General features: G+C 42.2%; 1 protein-coding gene across 1 annotated transcript; it reads left to right on the top strand.

The window, feature by feature from the left end:
- Positions 1 to 2565: 2565 nt before the first annotated feature.
- On the top strand, positions 2566 to 13269 carry rtbdn (retbindin). Its single transcript, XM_046415226.1, has 6 exons — positions 2566 to 2805; positions 3972 to 4151; positions 4275 to 4374; positions 5663 to 5791; positions 6578 to 6674; positions 11750 to 13269. The coding sequence occupies exons 2-6, from the start codon at positions 3992 to 3994 to the stop codon at positions 12104 to 12106; spliced, it is 843 nt and encodes a 280-aa protein (XP_046271182.1). The 5' UTR covers positions 2566 to 2805; positions 3972 to 3991; the 3' UTR covers positions 12107 to 13269.
- Positions 13270 to 15098: the final 1829 nt, after the last annotated feature.

Raw genomic sequence — 15098 nt, 5'->3', positions numbered from 1 at the left:
AAAGCATTATAAACTATGGCTGACATAAAATGCACAACAGTTCTCCAAATGACCAGATTTCTTTTAAGGAGTTTAAGGGGCTTCCCATGTTTCCATGTAGAGGGAAGCCTCACATATCCTCTGCATTGGATTTTCTCATGAAGGGGAAATAGAAGAAGATCCTGAAGTCTCTCTGACTTTCTTCAGTATGTTCGACATGCAGTGGGCTACACCGATGGTTCCCAACCTTTTGTTGTTTGATTTGCCTCCACAGCATAAGCTCAAGTGACATGGTACCACCTGAAGTGTTCCAAATATGTGAGTTATGGATTATAAAGTGGATGCTATTTATTGCTGTTGAACATCAGAGTTGAAGATATTTTAAATGGCTAAAATAATTAAACTACTACCTGAAGTGAAAGTGAAACCAACCATTTATCCATGAGCCTGCTTGAACTATTTCACCTATCATTAGCTATGTATTTCAACTGTTGCTTTCAGCTAACAATGTCAGCTTATCCACTAGGCTATTTATTTAGCTGCAATTTCGCCTGTTTATCCACTACTTTTAGCTAATGATGGCAACTTGTTCATTGGCCTACTTTTAGCTAACAATTTCAAGTGTGTATCCGTACTTTTATTTCAACTATGCCATTGTTAACTTTTCCAGCTGCTTATCCATATCCATATGCAAGCTGTGTGCTAGCAACTTTAACTTGCTTTATTTCCACTACTTACCCATTACCCATATGTAACTCAACTGAACAACAGCAGCTGTGATTTGATTAAAAAATAGTGGAGTTCACAAACTGAACCATCCCTGTACTGGCAAAGGTACATCCTGGGGTACAACTACTCTTAGTTACAGTCGGTAATGGATTACTGCAGTACATAACTCATCCTGTATTCCTGCTCTCATGAAAATCTCAGGCAGGCTCTCCTCTTACCACCTTTTATTTCCAAATTTCATGTGAACGGTGAAAGTATCTGCCGTCCAGAAGAAACAGGTCAGTGGAACAAAAAATCAAAGAAACTCTAACTGGCGGAAATGAATGTCTGTCAGTTAGTGAGTTGACAAGGATGGCGATACTGTTTGCCAGCTGAGGGCCAGCCTAAGGCTCAAGCACAGGCAGGGACCCAACCCTGTTAAATGAGAACAACAACAAGGGGACACAGAGAGCAACGATGACCTGCTTTGTCCTCCCTCTCTCGCTCTGTTCCCTGAATAGCTCCTACACAAAGGATATCGTTATTCCTTCTCTAATTACCAGATGGAGAGCTGTTTGTCTGCCTCTCGCTCCTCTGCTTTCACCCCCAGAAATAAAATGCTCTGTGGTGATGACCCTCAGCTGTTATGAAACAGTCTGGTGGAAAACAGGGCCTGAGCGAGCCCTCATTTCCTACTTCAGCTCATACAGCAGGAATCTGAGTTGAGTGTCCACTGAGACCATTTCATCTCCACTCAGTCTGTGTGCTTATGTTATGGCCAATCTGTCTGGTCCCCTCCTGTCTCTTAGTGGTTTTGTTGCCGAAACCAATCATGTCTAAACCATGTCACCAATTTCACAGTCTTAGTTTTAGGCAGACATATCTAGGCCACAAGACACTCTCCATCTGTTCTTCTGTGTCCAGAAGCCTTGGAAGGTCACTCAGGGAGGGAGACAGGGAGAGGGAGAGGGAGAGCGATGCACCCAGCCAGGGATTAGGCTGGTACACCAAGGCCAAAGAGAGGTGAGATTAAAAGCCAGGAGCCATAATACACACATGGTGGAAAAACATACCGGCTGCCCACACTCATGTGTCCACTTAAGGCCATTCACACCATGTAGATTCCGACAGTCATTGAACAAATGTTTAAAATGCCATCTGATGGAAAGAATGAATAAAATGCTTTTAGAGATCACAACTTTTGGTAGCAGTGCTGGCAAGGTCACAAGATCTCCATTTGTCTGCAGATGCCCCACACGTGTCCATGGACACAGGTGACAAAAACAAACTGCATCCAGAAAAGCAGGCTGAAGTGAACTGTGTTTAGGATGGCACTTAGGGTTTTGCACTAAACAGCAGCTTCCCCAGGAGTCCACGGTGTTTTGTTCCACAGAGATTTGTGTTCCCTGTCCTCAGCATATCATGCAGTATTAAATCTCAGCTATACCCTCCTCTAGTCCTGTCATCTGGAAAAAGTCCTGACCTCCAGAGACAGCGACAGGGAGAGCCACGGGAGGACAGGTGTGACTCAGCACCACCTGTGAATGAGCCTTTCAAAATCAAGGGCAACGCATGCCTTTTGTGGCATCCCTTTTAGTTTTTATATCAGTCGGAGAAATCTTTTTGTTTGTTTGTTTTTTTAGTGTTTCCATCTTCAACGTTGCTTGGACAAACTCATATGGAACGCTGTCAACAAGGAGGATTTGGTAAACAACTCATTGGGAGATTAACAAGGAGGGAGTTTTTCCGTGTGTGCGTGCAAGAGACTGGGGGGGTGGGGAGAGGGAGAGGGCGCGAGCGAGCGAGCGAGAGAGAGAGAGAGAGGCTGAGGGGGGGGGACTTCCCAGCATGGGGCAGAGGGAGGGGGCTGAGTTGCCTGGTGGAAGAGACTGAAATGTCCTTCATATAAACCGGTGACAAAGTGGCGAGCAGCGGCCCCCGGGCAGCAGAGATCACAGGCGGCACAGACAGAGGAGGAGACCGGAGCACCGAGCACCGCGTAAAGGCGCTGGATCCACGGCAACACACCGGGGAGACAGAGAGAAAACACCGATCTGCTGGAAAACAAAACAACACAAGAAACTAATCCGGACGGAGCATCCTTTACCCCACCGACAGGTAAAAAAACATAGACGACGATCTAAACAGTTTTACCAAACAGATCAAGCAACACATGTCTCGACAGGACGGCGTAATCTTAGAGAAACATTTAGAAGGACGTAACATCACTACATCACAGTAAAACTACGGGATCGTGTGGGGAGGGTTATTACATTAAAAATACTGTTCCCCAGCTGCTACAGCACATATATGAAAACACATAAAGTGCCCTGAGGTCAGGGCAAACTCACTAATGAACATCAGCGGACTCCATTGGAAGACTGGACATTTTTAGGGATTTTTTTTCCAATGTTTCGTTAAGCAACTGCGTGAATTTGACATGTTTAAGTTGCGGCTTTTGTTAAGATGTCCTTAGTATGTACATGTACATCACATGGACTACTACTTGAGCCTTATTTTTAATATGTGTTGTACTGTTTAGAGCTGGTGTTCATGAATATATTTCGGCGATAAAGATTATGCGGTGCAATAGTTATAAAATTCAAGGTTGGTCCATTTGATTCACGTTTAACATGTTATTTTTATTGGTATTTCGAAGAAAATCTATAAATTACAGACTGTAGCCATATCTGCTGTTATTTTCTAACAATTAGTAGTAATATAGTAGGCTAATAGTAAATTAGCGTAGTGAATTATAAAAGGTAAGGGTAGGGTTATGGAGTAACCTACTGTGCCAAAGAGCTCTGTGTTTTACTGTGTACCTCTGCTGTGTGAGATCAGGGCCACACCGGACCTGTCCAGGGCCATGCGCCAATGTCCAACAGATTTGTTTAATTCGTGTTATGTAGGGTACACATCAGCCATCCGCTTGTCAGATTAAACAGCTACGCATGTCATCGAGCTCAGCACGGTGCCTCAGTCCCACCTAATTAGGCTCACCCTGTCTACTAGGTCACCACACAGCAGAGCGCACACGGAGCCGACGGCCCGCGCCGGATGTCTCACTCACACCGTATAACTCATAATATGACATAATGATCAAAGCCAGAAGGTGCGAGAATAACTGATTGATTATATTTATAATATATAATATATTCATTATATTATATATACATTGCTTATGTAGCCATTGTCTTGCGATGTGTTTAATTTTTACTGGTGTTTCAGGTAAGAGCGTGCTGTACTTTGCCTACCGCTGTCCAATGTGCTGAACTCCCTTTCAGATTTGTTTGTGGCTGTAGAGATGGGTGTCACCTCTCGCCCTCTGGTTTTTGTTTGCGTATATTTGGTGGCTGCACTGATTGGTGGAATCCACACGGAGGGGGTGTGTCTTCAAGACGGCAAACACAAAGCCACGCCCACCCCAGAGCCGCACCTGAGGGAGTGTGCGCTGTATGCTGACAGTGAGTGTTTGTTTTGAAAGACTGTATGTTTAATGATGTAATGACATCCTGTGATGAAAATATCAAAGTGAATGTCCCGACTGACAGCTGGCTGAAATGTTTACCTGTCCTTGCTGATGACAGATAGCTGCTGCACAGAAGAAGACATCCAGGATATCTCCCACGTTCCCTCTGTTATCAATAAGAATGAACCCTGGGACAAGTGTGGGCCTCTGAGCTCAGAGTAAGTCTCACCTAGCTGATATCCTTTTGGTTATCATATTGGCCTATCATACTATTGCCATATATAAATTTGAACGACATGTCTCCACCTCCTCCCACTTTACAAAAGTGAACCCAAAATGTCCCGGATGCAAACTTGCCATCTTGCACTGGGGTCGTTATTTGGACCCAGGCTGTGCAGTATTTGGGCGTAGCTGCAGTAGTGAATTCCCGCAAATACACTCCCCTGACTCATAAACAGTGAATGTAAACCTCCTGCCCTCAACAAGCTAATAGACAAAGGGAACACAGTGAAGAATTTAGCTGGTGAAAGGCCAGAGATTTCATGCAGGAATTGGAGGAGACAGAGCTAAATCAGGACTGATTATTGGACTTACATTTGTTGTTGTTGTTTGCTAGGGAAAAAAGAAAAGCCAAATGAATGCTAATGTTGCTGCAGCTGGGGATGCAGATATGTAAATACTCAGCTCTTGTCAGTGATGTGTTTACACTTTGTTTCCATTTCTGCCAAGAGGCAAAAAATCAGTTATGGTGAAGTTTTGAGTAATTTCAGTGTAAGACATTTTTCTGCATTGTGTGATAATGTTGCACAAGCTATTTTGTGTGTGCTTATTCCATGGATTCAGTTAAGGTATATTGAATAAAATATTAAAAAGCAAAATCCAAAAAAAAAAAAAAAAAATCAGATTTTACATAAGTGGAGTCTATGTCATTTGGTCAAGTGGTTCATTTATTCAACCATCGAGTCTTTATTAGGATTAAGTGTGGGATCATGGGAGTTGTGGTCTTCATTAGCAAACAACCACCATTATCTTCCATGAATCGAGCAGACATGTTCACAGAAGAGGTCATTTTTTATTCATGTTACGTTTAGTCACGTTTGCTAACTTCCTTCCTCACTCTCTGACTCTCCCATAAGTTACAGTGACAAGCAATCACACTAAATCCAAAATAAAATGACCAATTTCTGGAAGGAATTTGGATAATGTAAGTTCTCAATTCAATAAATATATAAGAATCTTTTAGTCATTTTCAATTTAATGCAGAAATATTTCCTATTATATCTTTGATGCATGTCAAGTATGAAAAGGTACCTTGGTGATGATTTAGGGGAAAATAGGAGGAAAAAAAACAAGACAAGAAACAGCAAAATAGCACAGCTCATGTTATCTTTACCTGCCTTGTGACCAGCTATCCGGAGCCAGCATCCTCAGTGTATATAAAGTTTAATGTACAGACGTCACAGTTCATCATCTTTGTACTAACTGGCCCCCTCTTTCTCTTCCCAGGTGTGAAGGCTTCCTGAAGCGTGTGTCTTGTTTTTACCGCTGCTCCCCTGATGCCGCACGCTGGCCTCATCCCCATCGCCGCTCGTACATCCAGGCTGTGCCGCTCTGCCACAGCTTCTGCCGTGATTGGTGAGGCTGCCAAACACATTGCCAAGCAGACCTAAATCAAAATCAGTATCTGTCTGTATGGCTGACAAGAGAGAGAGAGAGAGAGAAAATACCAGCCAGGGTGACAACAGCATACTGAGGTACCCATACTAGGACAGAGGGTGCCCAATAAACATCATAAAACTGTATTACATAGCTAAGACGAAGGTTATATATACGCATCAGTCTTCTCTCGTGGAGCAGGGTACAAAACATGTAGCACTAACTCCCACGCTCAGGTTCATAGCCATACAGAGGATTCCCAGCAAAATGAGAATAAGCTCTGTGTCGAGATTGCTTTGCTTGGAGACATATCTTGACATTCTGGGGGGAAAAAAAACACTTGTAGAAGAAGTGAAAAAATATGAAAATAGCCTGATATACTTTTAATTCGATTTTAGCTGCATGTCTTTATATTGCATTCTGCATATATAATGTAATGTAAGAACCATGGCAAAACTCGTGAAACCCATGGGCCCTGCAAGGAAATACTCACATACTCTGTACTGTCACATAGACTCTCATAAAACAGCAAATTGTTGGTTTTGCACTTCTTGTTGTGATAGCAAGAAAGTGAATGAGCATATTTCCAACAATGTTGAACTATTCCTATATATAAGATACAGCTTGCCTCTGTTGAAAACCCAGCACCTCAGCTCCCTGGTAAACAGCATGAATCTTAGAAAATATTCAAATAGAAATACTGAAATGCTGTTTAATGCTTCGTTTCAGATATTTTATTTTGTGAATTTCCATACCTTTCTTCAGGTTTGATGCCTGCAGAATGGACATGACGTGTGCTCGTAACTGGGCCAGAGACCCCAGGGGACAGAACTGCACTGGAACCTGTGTGCAGTATCAGCAGGTAAGCTTTGATCTGGCAAACCTGTGTTTGTTTGCTTACATAACGTGAGATCTTGTACTATTTATTTAGGCATCAGTAGAAATCAAACATTTGTACTGGTCTTAGCAGCAGCATTGCTTTATGGATCATAATTACCATAGGTCCGCCACTTGGGTTCAAGCTGAAATATCTCAATAATTCTTGGATGTTTGTACAAAAAAAACATGGTCCTCAGTGGATGAGCCTTACTGAATTCGGCGATCCATATATGCTCACTTTAAATAATGATAGTCCCCTCCTCACAGCACCTTTATTTGTTGTATTAAATGTGATAAAGTCACCGAAGAAGAAAACTGTGTCTGCAACCATTTAACAATAATAGGACCAAGGGAGTGTGGTACAGTGCATACATACAGTGCAAGAAACACAGGGCAAATTTAATATTGTAGAGTGGAAAGTGCATGAGGTCACGAATTTGGTCCTGCACATGGACATCCACTCAGGGGTCCATATGTCAGCATCATATGTCAGCATCACCACTGTAAAGGGCTCCCAGTTAAACTATAATCAGCAGTTTTAGCATCAGCACAAACATGAAGTGATGCATTATGTGTCTACAGTCACACCTCAGCTGAGATTTTCTAGCCAGCAGAGGAGGTGCCGTGGGTCTGAATCCTGTGGACAGACCTCAGAGCTTGTCATTGGAGCCATGCGCTGCAGATGGAAGGTCACATACTTTGTCACAGTAGAATCGACGTGTTGGTGGTCAAGAGAGTGTGTGGTGAGCAAAGGGTTAAACGCTCAGGGTGACGCTGTGTGCCGAAGCATGAAAAGGTTTGGTCCTGCTTCAGTGGGCAGAGGCCAGCAGGGTGATTCAAGAAGAGGCAGAGTTACTGAGGGGCTGGAGAGCCTGTCTATCTATCTGTCTATGTATCTATCTATCTGTCTGTCTATCTGTCTATGTGTGTGTCTGTTTGTGTTTTTCCTCTCATTTTCCATTATCTCTCTCTCTCTCTCACACACACACACACACGCACAGGGAGAGGGAGAACACACAGACGCCAGACCTATTAAGGCTCACTGGTGGATATTAGATGATTACTGGAAATGATTTGTACTAAGAGAGAGAAATGCAAAGAGAGAATATCTAAGTGAGTGTGTGTGTGTGTGTGTGTGCGCGCACACACGCTTCTGCTTCTGCGTGTTTTGGTGCTTTGTGTGCCTGTATTGGCCCATTTTCATGTAGGGCGCCACAAATGGCACAAAATAGGCTCTAATAAATTTAAGTAGCTCTCAAAACAGAATGTTTTAAACAGCTCCTGAATACAAAGAAATGAGTCACCTCATTCAGCACATTCAACAAATCGCCCCTCTTGGACACCGCAAACAAGTGCTCTCTCAACATTTTTGGAGGTCACAGCAGTAAAGCTTCATCTTGTTCTCTCTTCAGACAGCAGGGATTTCACAATGGGTCGCCTCGCAGTCTGAGCTCACAGAGTTTTAGTCCACCTCAGGGCTGAGATGTGCTGCACAAGAAAGCAAAACTGCAAACATGCACAGATGTAACTATCGCTGTCATGAAAACCTCTGATGGCTCTGAAGTTAGGGTTTTATAAGCTTCAAATTCAAATGATACAATGCACAGATTCACTATGGAATAAAAAAGAAATCCTCAGGAAACCTTTTCAAAAATAAAAAAAAACAAAAAAACAACCTTGATGGTGTTTCTTCCAGCTCCTGAAAAAAATCACATAATATACAGAAACACGCTGTGGCTGTGTGTGAAGAGTAAATACACACACATATAGTCAGGATTTGTTAACGTGTACTGCAGTAGATTTGCATAGAAACAAGCTGATACATTTAAAGGCACAGATATAGGCGGACACACACACACACACACACCCACTGCATGCAAAACTCCCTCTGGTACTCAGTGTCTCACTCTCTCTTTGTGCTCATTGGTAACATTATTTGCCAGCCAAGGTCTGAGTTATCTCAGCATTAGACATTCTCTCTGCTCTGCACTTTGTGGGAATGAGGTTAAATCTGCAAAGAGAGTCCATGTCTATGCCTGGTCCTGGCACTGAATACATTTAGAGCAATGGTCTGAGGTGGTTATACTTCAGAATACAGCCTGCAAATCACAGTTTGTGCTGTGTTGTGCTTGTTGTGTTCATATGGGATGCTTGTTTGTAGTTACAAGGGAAAAAGTACAGAGAATAAAAGGGTAATGAGCTTACACTCGAGAGATATAGAAATAAAATAAACTCCAAGTACTCAATAAATTGCTCAGTATATAATGAATAATATCACGGTATGTATAGGGGACAAAGAGGCTTAGTCTATGTGTCTTTTTACAATAGCTGTAATACTGCATATTACATCCAGCATACACAAAATGCATGTTGGAGAAGGAGTGAACAAGAGACTACTTTATTTTACAGCTTGTATACCACAGACTTGCAGAGCAATGAGGAGGTTTTCTCCCATATGTTCAATGCTTCATCGTGAAAATGAGCCTGTGATTTGTTGAAAGCATGGGTAGCTCCTTGGCGAGTGAAAGTATGTGTCTTCAGCTGTGACCTGTGGATGTGACAGGACATCAGAGCTCATCTGGGGTTTCCTCTCACATCATTTGTGATTGTTGGATCAATCTGACAAAATTACGCAACTTTCTCATATTAAAAACATAAATATAACTTTTCTACAGCTACAGCTGTATATTTACAGGCTTAGCCCAGAATTTTTTTGGTCCAGCAACAACAGTGATGTACATCATTATAATGATGTATTTCTACAATAAAAGTTACAACCTGTATATTCCCAAACCTCTTGTCTTCTTCCTCTGTACTTACATGTTTATCCTTGCAATAAGTACCCAGCAAGTATTCCATTGATAAACTATTGCTTTATCATATGAATCAATGGTATGAATGTGTATGTGAATGGCTCAAAGTGGCCTGTGTTGTACTTTGTGTGGTTGGTAGACTAGAGAAGAGCTATGTAAAGCAGTCTATTTACCATTTTAAATAATCACACTATAATTAGCAGCTTATTTGTAGGTTACATTTTAAATAATCAACTCCACAAGTTGCATTTTTTTTAGGGATGTTCCTATTCATTTCTATAAAAAATTAAATGTACCTCCTTCAAATTTTGATCTTGATCCCAGGCCAAGACAGTAAGAAAGAAAGAAAAGATCTTTTGTCATAACCAACCACTCATGGATTTACATCTTTTCTCTTTTCTGTTTCCTTTCCACACCAGGTGTTGTGTCATGGGTTTTTGGACACAGAAGGGCAGAAATGAGTAAGATAAAGGTGGGAAGGACAGCATAGAGCCCCGGGAAATTCCGGTATCTCACTTATTCGATCACACTCTGTCGTGTGCTTCGACTGAATTAGCTTTGGCAGCAAACCATGTCCGCCTGGGGAAGGACAGAAATGTTCTTGCATGTGTGTGTGTGTGCACATGCACGCGCCCCTGTGTGTATTACGGGGTCGCTGCGATAAGACCTAGGTGTCAGACAGAGAGTGTATGTAGTGGAGAGAAATAGCCATCATCCTCTTTGTCCTTCGAACACGGTAAATATATTACAGCTTTTTCTTCTCTGAGCACCCTGTGTGAGTCAGTCTTAATCCTCCAACAGACAGGAGGATGAAAGGAAGCAGACGTTGGGGTGGGGGGTGTGCTGCAGAGAAACAAGAGGAAGAAGAGACATATACAAATTGTGAGTGCAGCAATAAGCAAAAGGAGAAAGCAATGCAATAGGGAAGTGGAATAATGTAATAGTGGAAGTTAGTAAGGGACATAATGAGCTATAGTGGGGGGGGGAGAGATGGTGACTTGGCAGCACATCTTAATGACTGGTTAGGAGGCCGTCACCAGAGAGAGAATGGAAGCTTAAACACAGACAAGCACAGCATATGTGTCACTGAAATGCCACTAATTAGCTTCCCCAACTATTTCAAAGCATGTAAGGCTGCATCATCTACAGTTAAACAGCTTAAATGCTGAATTAAGATTTGTTTTTTGAAGCGTTGTGCAGTATCCCTTTTAATCTATATGTGTGCCTTAATAGAAAGGAGTAGGATTTTTCATGCTCTAGAAAACATAAAGCTAATGTCAGCAGTAATTGGAGTTTTTTCCTCAGAGAGTATCTCTGAAAAGACTGAGGACTGTAATGAATTTCATGTCACAGGTGCTGGAAGTGACCTTTCCGATTAGTTTAGAGCTGTCCGTCTACGCTGTGAAGCTTGACAGAATCGTCGTTCTGCTGCGCGAACGGCACAGAGATGAAGCCTTTCAGATACTGGCATGAGCTTTCCAAGGTCATCTTGTCTTGTAATTTGTTCTCAAGGCCGGTGGAGACGGGGTGAGGTGAGCGAGAGAGGCACACAAAATCCGATTGCAAGAGCAGCTGCCAGGTGCCTGCAGCCCACTCTAACACCTGGCACCGGGTGTTTGTTTTCAAGGCCGGTGCTGCCCTGAGAGGCCAAAATCAATTATTCCAATGGCTGCTCAGCAAAGAAAGGCTATACTTGATGAACGTCCCAAAAAAAAGCCTCACAGATAGTGTGCATTTACTCAACCAAAGTTGACAGCTCTCCTAACTCTAATAGTGATCAGTGGTGGAAAGCAACAGTTACTCAAGTACTGTAGTGAAGTATATATGAGTATTTCAGTTTGTGCTCTTTATACTCCAGTAAATTTCAGTGAGAAATGTTTTGTGTTTTCACTCCACTACATGTAACAACTACAGTTTGCATTTACTTTGATTTCAAAACATGTTATCAACATATAAAATACAATGCATTTTTATACATGAAAGGTTCTGCACATCCACTCAGGTGTTTTCAGTTGACATATAAGATTAGAAAACATAAAACCTTTCTGGTTCTCCATACTGTAATACTGAGTAATGAATACTTTTGATACTTAAAGTACGTTTTCACAGGCAATACTTGTGTATTTTGAATGCAGGACTTTATAGTGGTTGTTACCCCATAATGGACAGCCATGGTTCTGTCAGAGGGGGTAGATGTTTTTGCACCTCCTTTAAACTCTTCTCTGTGTGGTATGTGTGAACATAGATGTACCAGCACGGCAGGGATCTCTGCGAGAGCCTGTGGGGTGACGCCTTCATGACGGTGGAGGATGAGTCTGAGGAGATGGGAGAGGCTGGAGAAGCTGGAGCGGAAGGTAATGGCGCTCGCCCCTGCGGCTGCCTGACCCTCAGTCCCTCGGACAAAGACGTGATCGCCGCCCTCAGGGCCCAGCAGGATGATCCGGAGGAGCTGGACACCACCAAGGCAGGCCTGCCTCAGTACCGGGCCCCTTGCCAGACCAAGCTGCCCCTGCAGGCCAGGAGCGGCCGGAAGGGCAACTCTGTGCTGCGTAAACGCTCGGTCATAGTGGACGAAGTGGAGGAGAGCGGGAGCGGCTTGTAGAGAGGAGAGATAGATGCAGTTAGAGATATTTGTTTAGATCCTAATATACAAAGTCTATCTCTTGAAGTGGAGTTGCAACCTTGCTCCTGTAACTAATCTTACCACACAAACCTAAGCTCTCATTATCATTATCTCCACATTCTACATTTAACCTGTAAGGTTTTGAACAATGCTAAATCTGGTATATGATAGACTGACAAGCTTGTGACAGCTCCAATAAACGCCTGATCAGTTATTTGAAAAACCTAAGTAGCCTGGATTAAAAAAATAATAATTACCATTAGAGATATCAGGACTGAATGATGCAGTCAGGTATTTAAATTCTGCAAGGGCTCTGACTTCAATCATAAATATATTGATAACATCCCACAAAAAAAGAAATATTTTAGAAATATTTTATTGCCAGCTAACAAGGGGATTTTTTTTTAATGAGATCTTTTCCAAATCAGGTATTTTATTGGCTTTGTGTGGCTGAACACATCACTGACATCGTGTTAGTCCTGAGAGTCCTGCACACAGGAAATGTCCTACCATAATAGCGCTTGTGCATGAATTAAACATGTCACCATTAACCAGAGGACTTTTCACAACAGTATTGTAAACGTGACGTAGCTGCACCAGTGCTTCACTACCCTGTCACTCTTTTCAGTCGTCTAGATGACTTAAGTCTGTGCATTAATCAGTCGTTAAACGCAGATCTTACCGTTGTGATGCCGTATCGTCCAGTCTGCACATCGTGAGGTATGTGATAGTAGAGAAGGTCTCGCTGTGTAATGATAGTAATGAATGTATCTTAGGCTTTCTAACAGAGACTACTGGCCTGAACGCAGTGGATCTGGTATGATGATGACCATGGAGAGGTCTGCCTCATACCTGAGGGAGAGATTAATGTTCAGAAACAAAATGTGTCCACCAGAGTAAATCTGCAAAGAGAGGATTCATACCAGGATCCAGCTGTGGTTGTTCTGGTAGTTTGATCACGTATTTATCATCAGTGTCCTGTGGAAGCTTCTTTTATAATGATGTAACGTATTTCTAGGGTAAGGCGCTGCTAGATGTAAATGTTTTGTAAAAAGGAAACTGATTTGTCCGTTTTATGGTAAGCTCGCTGAAATGGAGGTTTCTGTGCTTTCTGTTCTCAATAAAATCAACATTTCTAAATGCCATCCTGTGTCTGTCATAGTTCTCCTGGTTGCACTTTGCACTCAAGCCCTTTTTCATTTCAGTCCCGGAAACTAAAGATGCATTATGGCTGATTTATCCTGATGTTTCTATTTGTATATCTGAGGAAAGAGGTCAGCATAGTGTAACACAGTGTTTCCCAACAGCCTTATGAAATGAATTCAAGTCAGCTCCACATGATGATATTGAACTTTATCAATTATATAAGTGAGGACATGGTTTCAACATTTTCTTTCCTGGAATTTAATTAGACATTTGAATTAAAAAGACATTTGTAATGCTGTGTTGCAACTGATCCCAACACCACCAAAATGGTGTCCAGCTGGTGTCTTCTTTACATTGCATTGTGAAGATATCAGTGTCTGTCAGGGGTTTCAGCGTTGTGAATGCTACATTTATTATATATTTTGTGGCTTAATCCAGTGGTTAAGACTTTCTCCTCTCAGTTTGGTGACCTGAGTTTTAATTCCCAACAATAGTCACTTTAGTTTATGAACACTGACCTCCGACACTGAATGATCATATAAACATTAGAGGTATATTATAGAAACACTACAGGCAACGGCGACGCCTGATCCACAATCCTCTTGCTCTTTTGAGGCTACACAATACTCCTCTATAGAGAATATTGGCCACAAAATGGTATAAAACTGAGTAATTAGTATATAGTTTGAAGAATATTGTAGATGTATGATGAAACTGACAGAAGGGCAGTACCATTGATATATAAAGATGGATGATGTGTCTCAGAAAAGAAGACATTTTTTTCTTTCTCACAGAAGATGGATTTTACCAGGAGCATCAGACCCCTCGCTCCCTCTGGGCTCTCTCCACTGAAACTTAAATCCCTTGTTTATTGCCAGTAATACTTCCAAATGTAAGAATAACAACGTAGTTTGACGTTTTTGATTTTCAAAACGAATTAAATCAAACCCAGCAACCATACATCACCGCGGGAGGAGCACTACTGGCATGCTGAGAAACATTTGGCTGCAGTGTTGGCATATCAGAACATGGCATCCACCTCTGATTATGGGAGCACAGATTGCCCATGCAATGTCTTCTCACCACTGTCAGCCCCCAATTTACTGATACAGCATGACAAGTGTGTTTCCCCTCCCATCCCGACAGCTGTCACTCAGTCTCACCCTCTCCTAACTATTGCTTTGAGGGAGAAATTCAAATGGGCTTAAATTTAAATAAGTATCAGGACAATTTATTTTAACACTGTCAAAGTCTGATTTTATTATCCAAGCCACATTTAAAATGGATGTCTTTTGGGCTTGGAGGGATTTAAGTCCTTCCAGAGATTCAGCTTTGCAGCATTTCAATTGACAGCAGGACTACATCATCTGAATCCAGCAAGTAGACCCTCCCCACAAATCAGGACACATGAATATTGTTTGGATTAACCAACAATATCCAGGCCAACATCACAGAATGGCATTTTAAAATCTCAATTAAAGTGACTAATTCATGGGTTTTACACATAAATCGTGTTGGACATGTTCCTCAGTGGAACAGTGTGTGCCCTCTGCAGGTGAAAATGAACACAAGCTGTGCATCATGTCGATAATGCCACACACCACTTGACATTTTTCTGTTAAAAGGACAATGAGGCGCAGTGTGTGTGTGTGTGTGTGAGTCCACTGCAGCTATTTCTGTAGTGAACCGGTGCTACTTGATGATGTTAGCTAATAACGTGTCCTCTGTGAAAGTCATCATCACAGCAAATGATAGAGCTGGACAGAGAGGTTTACCAATGAGTGTCGGTCTGCACACACACAAGTTCACACAAACACACATTTGA

This window comes from Scatophagus argus, chromosome 16, assembly GCF_020382885.2.
Source record: "Scatophagus argus isolate fScaArg1 chromosome 16, fScaArg1.pri, whole genome shotgun sequence".
Classification (NCBI taxonomy): domain Eukaryota; kingdom Metazoa; phylum Chordata; class Actinopteri; family Scatophagidae; genus Scatophagus; species Scatophagus argus.
This window is presented reverse-complemented; position numbering and strand designations above follow the sequence as displayed.

Coding starts and splice junctions, on each gene's coding strand:
- rtbdn (XM_046415226.1), top strand. CDS start 3,992: ATGGGTGTCACCTCTCGCCCTCTGGTTTTTGTTTGCGTATATTTGGTG. Junction 4,375..5,662: donor TGTGGGCCTCTGAGCTCAGA/GTAAGTCTCACC, acceptor TTCTCTTCCCAG/GTGTGAAGGCTTCCTGAAGC. Junction 6,675..11,749: donor CCTGTGTGCAGTATCAGCAG/GTAAGCTTTGAT, acceptor GTGTGAACATAG/ATGTACCAGCACGGCAGGGA.